This window comes from Nicotiana sylvestris, chromosome 8 (genome assembly GCF_000393655.2).
Source record: "Nicotiana sylvestris chromosome 8, ASM39365v2, whole genome shotgun sequence".
NCBI lineage: Eukaryota > Viridiplantae > Streptophyta > Magnoliopsida > Solanales > Solanaceae > Nicotiana > Nicotiana sylvestris.
The window spans coordinates 5,308,874-5,313,760 of record NC_091064.1 but is presented as its reverse complement, the minus strand read 5'-3'; the positions used below and the strand labels follow the sequence as shown (position 1 = coordinate 5,313,760).

The 4,887-nt window shown below is 30.3% G+C and overlaps 1 protein-coding gene across 1 annotated transcript; it reads left to right on the top strand.

The window, feature by feature from the left end:
- The first annotated feature begins 2,161 nt into the window (after nt 1-2,161).
- LOC104222784 (B-box zinc finger protein 23-like) lies at nt 2,162-4,618 on the top strand. Its single transcript, XM_009774081.2, has 2 exons — nt 2,162-3,447; nt 4,171-4,618. The coding sequence occupies exons 1-2, from the start codon at nt 2,911-2,913 to the stop codon at nt 4,291-4,293; spliced, it is 660 nt and encodes a 219-aa protein (XP_009772383.1). The 5' UTR covers nt 2,162-2,910; the 3' UTR covers nt 4,294-4,618.
- Nucleotides 4,619-4,887: the final 269 nt, after the last annotated feature.

Below are 4,887 nucleotides of genomic sequence, written 5' to 3'. Positions count from 1 at the left end.
TGTTTTCTAGAATCGATCTAGTGCTATCTGCCCATCGTCCAAAAATATTTAATCGGAGCACTCGATTGAATATCGAGTTATTTACTTATGGGAAGGGATCAATTTTTCTGGAGTTTAATAAAAAAAGGCTTATAATCAAAATAAATTATAGATATTTTTATGGCTTTATATCAGTTCATCAAAAACATAAAATTAAAATACAAAGAAAAGTATGCATAAATTTAAAATGCCATAACACTTCAAACAACCTACTTAAAAGTATAAATTTTCCTTTGTTAAGACCTTTATCAAAGTTATTCAAGATAAGATAGAACAAGTGGATCAGGCTAAATTATTTTGACACCCTTATCCAAGTCATTCTTTTTTCTTTTTCTCCATATCTAAGACATTGATAATTATCCAAAAAAGACAGATAATCAAAAATTGAAGGCCATGGAATGCAGGTGGGTTTCACATGGGTCAATCTCTTATGTGGACTAAAATTAGCCATATAAGCAAACACACAGAATCTAATTTCTTTGGTCATTATAACACGTTGTTCCCTATGCTATTCGAAGCCACTTGCATAAAGAAAATATCCTTCCTGTTTAGAATTATTATGTGACTTTATTCTTTAATTAAAGGTTTCGAGTTTAAATTTAGGTATAAAGTCATTTATGTTAGAGAGCGTTTTAACTCGAATATTAGAATGTTCATACAAATTCGGATATAATCGAATCTTAATATGTCGATTCAGAATTTGAAAGTGGCGGAGGCATCGTTATCGATTAAAAAGTTTGAGCCAATGCAAGAGTAGGAATCGAACTCACGCAGTGCGATAAGGGGTTATTGGGTATATGGATAAATAAAAATAATTTTGGGATAAAAATTGAGTATTGTCTTATCTCTTGTTTGGTTACTAATCCTAGGATAAATTATTTCAAATTAAAAATAGTACCGAGATAACTTATATCTGCCAGATTAACAATTAAGAAATAATATCAGATTAACTTGTTTGTGAGTTAATATAATTTGGTGCAAACACCCGGTGTTGATAAGTGTTTATCATATCAAAATAACTAATCCGGGAATTAATTACTCCGAAAGTTCTATGACTTTTTTTTGCCTCAGAGTTGGCCTCAAGTTGTTCACTAAAGAAAGAAGGTAAAACTATAAATATTCCTAATACGTATCCATTCAAATCTTTTGTGCGGCTTAAGAAGGGAGAAATGAATATTATTATGATCTTATTGTTTCTTGACCCTTGTCTTTTGACAATTAATATTTTAATTTTACCATCATTTCCTGTTAAAGCATTCAACCTTTACAACTCAAGCAATACCAAATATTAGTGATTTGCATAAAGTACAAGATTAATGACTCAAGCGCAAGAGTTTAACATAAAATATTTGAACTTGTCTGTTCCCAACGAGTTTTTTGCACTAAAATTCAATTGTATTGAATATGAATATTCCAATAACAATTTAACATTTTAAAAAAGAAGCTAATTTATATATATTGAGAGTATAAATAATTTTTATACTATCATTGTATTTTACTCCCTTTATCTCACATTATGTGAAGGTATTTAACTGGACACATAGTTTAAGAAATAAACGAAGAATTTTGAAATTTATGGTCTAAAAAACTCTTGTGCTTGAGTCATTAATATTTGTGTGAATATAAATAATCTCATCAGGAATAAATTGAATATTTTAAAGTTAAATTGTTAATACTAAATATAAAAATATGTCATTGTCTTTTATACTGATCAAAAATGAAATAGTATCACATAAATTAGGAGGGATAGAATAACTTATAGTAACAAATAACATATCGAAATTCCAAGTTATTATCCTATACTTATTATTGATGAGTATTTAAGAATTGTTAATAGGGGAGTTCTTCCAATATAATATATATATATATATATTGTTACATTGTTAATATTTAAGAATTAATAATATATATATATATATCGAGTATTTATATCAAATTAATAAAAAAAATACATATTTGCATATAAATTAAATGCAACTTGATTGTTTAATATTTTCAGTAGGCAGCTAGGTAGCACCTTGCTAGAAGCGTAATAGCCATAGAAATATATACAAGAAAAAAAAATAGGGGACCCATTCCCAAATAGGAGAGGCAATTCTTCCAATATAATATAAGATTACTAGTTGCACACTTTCTATCCCCTATTTTCAGCTTTGTCCATCCAAATTCCATAAACTTTAAAACCCTCAAAACATTATTAAACCCCAAATCACTCAACCCTCAAATATTCCTCCTATTTTCTTGAAGCTCATATATTTTTGATTGATCGATCGAGATTGAGGCGTAGTTATTGTTGTTCTATTTTCTTCGAAACTGAAATCACTCAACCCCCAATTACTTCTATTTTCTTAAAGCTCCTGTATTTTTTAAGAGATCGAACTCAACTTGTTTGAGATTAAGGCGGCGTTACTGTAGTTTTATTTTCTTGAAAATTCATATCACTCAGCCCCTAATTACTCCTATTTTCTTGAATTTCCTATATTTTTGAAAACTCATAGTTGTTATTGTTCTCTTTTCTTGAAAACTCAAATCACTAACCCCCAATTACTTCTATTTTCTTGAAGCTCCTCTATTTTTTAAGAATCGAACTCAACTTATTTGAGATTAAGATGTCGTTATTGTAGTTTCATTTTCTTGAAAATTTATATCACTCAACCTCCAATTACTCCTATTTTCTTGAAGCTCCTGTATTTTTAAGAGATGGACCTCAACATGTTTAAAACTGGAACGTAATTATTATTAATTCATTTTCTTGAAAAACAAATTCACTCAACCCCCAACTACTCCTATTTTCTTGAAAAAGCCGACCTCAACTTATTCGAGACTGAGACGTCATCCTTATTATCCTATTTTCTTGGGGAAAAAATAGATATGAACAAGAAAAATTGTGAGTTGTGTGAGAAAAACAAGGCAAGAATGTATTGTGAATCAGATCAAGCAAGTCTTTGTTGGGATTGTGATACAAAAGTTCATTGTGCTAATTTTCTTGTAGCTAAACATTCAAGAAATCTTCTTTGTAATTCATGTCAATCACTAACTCCTTGGTCAGCTTCTGGTTCAAAACTTTCACCTACACTTTCCCTCTGCAATTCTTGTCTTGAAAATACCTCGGCGGCCGCCGCCGTTCATTTGCAGAACCAAAATGAAGAAAGGGTTGAAGAAAATTATGAAACAGAAACTGATGAAGACGAAGAATATGAAAGTGAGAGTGATTTTGATGATGAATATGGTGATGATAATGAAGATACTGAGAATCAAGTTGTTCCTTTGTCGTCTTCTCCGTCAATTTCTTCTTCTTCTTCTACCGGCAGTTATGGAGATTTAGCTGCCGGAGACGGCGGTGACACGGCGGCTGTTTCTTCTCCGTGGAAGAAGCGATTAAGGGAAAGTGATTGCCTCCATTATGAGGTAGGTGATATATTCACTTATTTCAAAATTTACAATTTAATGTGTTCATCCTTTAAGTTTTTATTATGAGTTTCGAATATAATACTTGTTGATAATTTTATTAAGTTTTAACGTACATTTATATATTGTATCAATTATATGGTTTAAGCCGTGGAAATAGTCTTTTACAGACAGTAACCTGTTGTGGCTCGGCGGAAGTTTAGTGCACCGGGTTGCTCTTTTATAATGAAGCCAAGTAGAGTCAAAATTTTAAAAAAGTAAATACATGAAAAAGGGGTTCAATACATGATATATATACATAAAAAAAATAGTTTACCTATCAAAACAGTGTAATTTTTCAGCGACATTTACACCCGTTGGAGCTATATGGCTCTGCCACTGTGTGTCAAAGATTATTGGGTTCAGTTGGACCAATAAAAAATTGAATCCATCTAGTTAAATCTTGAATTGATAACGGAATCAGAATTTGAACTTAATCGTTTACAGTTACTCGATACTCTTTTGAAATTATGAGTTGAGAAAAGATTTTGTGATTTTTTATATATATATATATAACTATGTTTTCTTTCAAAAAGAATATTAGGTTCAATTAAATTGATGGCTCAAAAGCTACATCTGTCGTTGATCGGCATCTACATATATTCCATTGTGCATTCATAATTTATATGTTGGATCCGTCTCTTTACAATTTTAGGACTAATATATACTCTACTAATTATGCAGGATGAAGAGGCTTGCTCCTCGGATTTGAACTCCAACAATTTGTTGGAAGAGAATAACGGAACATCTTCTTCAATGGGATTCTTGAGACCAATGAAATTGCTTAGGACAAATGAATTGTCTTAAGATTTCAACAAAATATGATTTCTCATTAGCAGGGTTGGAGATAGAATTTTGAGTTTATGATTTTAGATAAATTTATTATTTTAGATAAATTTATTTCGTACGTATTAAGATAGAATTTTGAGTTTATGATTTTAGATAAATTTATTTCGTACGTATTAAGTCGAATTTCTTGATACAAATATAGGAGTTGAGTTAAAGTTACCGAGTGCTATCGAATCAGTAAACAGAGTTGTAGATTGTCGCTGCCCGTTAGAAGTCTGTAAACCAATTTAGTAGTTTTTTTATGGGATTTTTATCTATTTATACCATATATTAAATTTTATTACCCTCAATGTTTAATGTTTGTGTTTATTACATTTAAGCATACCAAATTACTATTTCTATATCATAATTCAAATTAGGGATATAATTAAGGGTTCATTTATATTAGGCATAATTATAGGACTGTATCTTCCCACTTTTTTTTTCCTTTCATCTCAACTGTTCACAAAACACACACAACTCACATGTTCCTATGCTTCCTCTCGTTGATCATCCCCAACTGCCCACCACCGTCGAAGAATATTATATTTTCAGATTCACAAGAAAATTTTA

What these genes read in the sequence shown, in the direction of transcription:
- LOC104222784 (XM_009774081.2), top strand. Translation starts at nt 2,911, where the DNA reads ATGAACAAGAAAAATTGTGAGTTGTGTGAGAAAAACAAGGCAAGAATG. An exon ending in GTGATTGCCTCCATTATGAG is followed by an intron (nt 3,448 to 4,170) that starts GTAGGTGATATA and finishes CTAATTATGCAG; the next exon opens with GATGAAGAGGCTTGCTCCTC.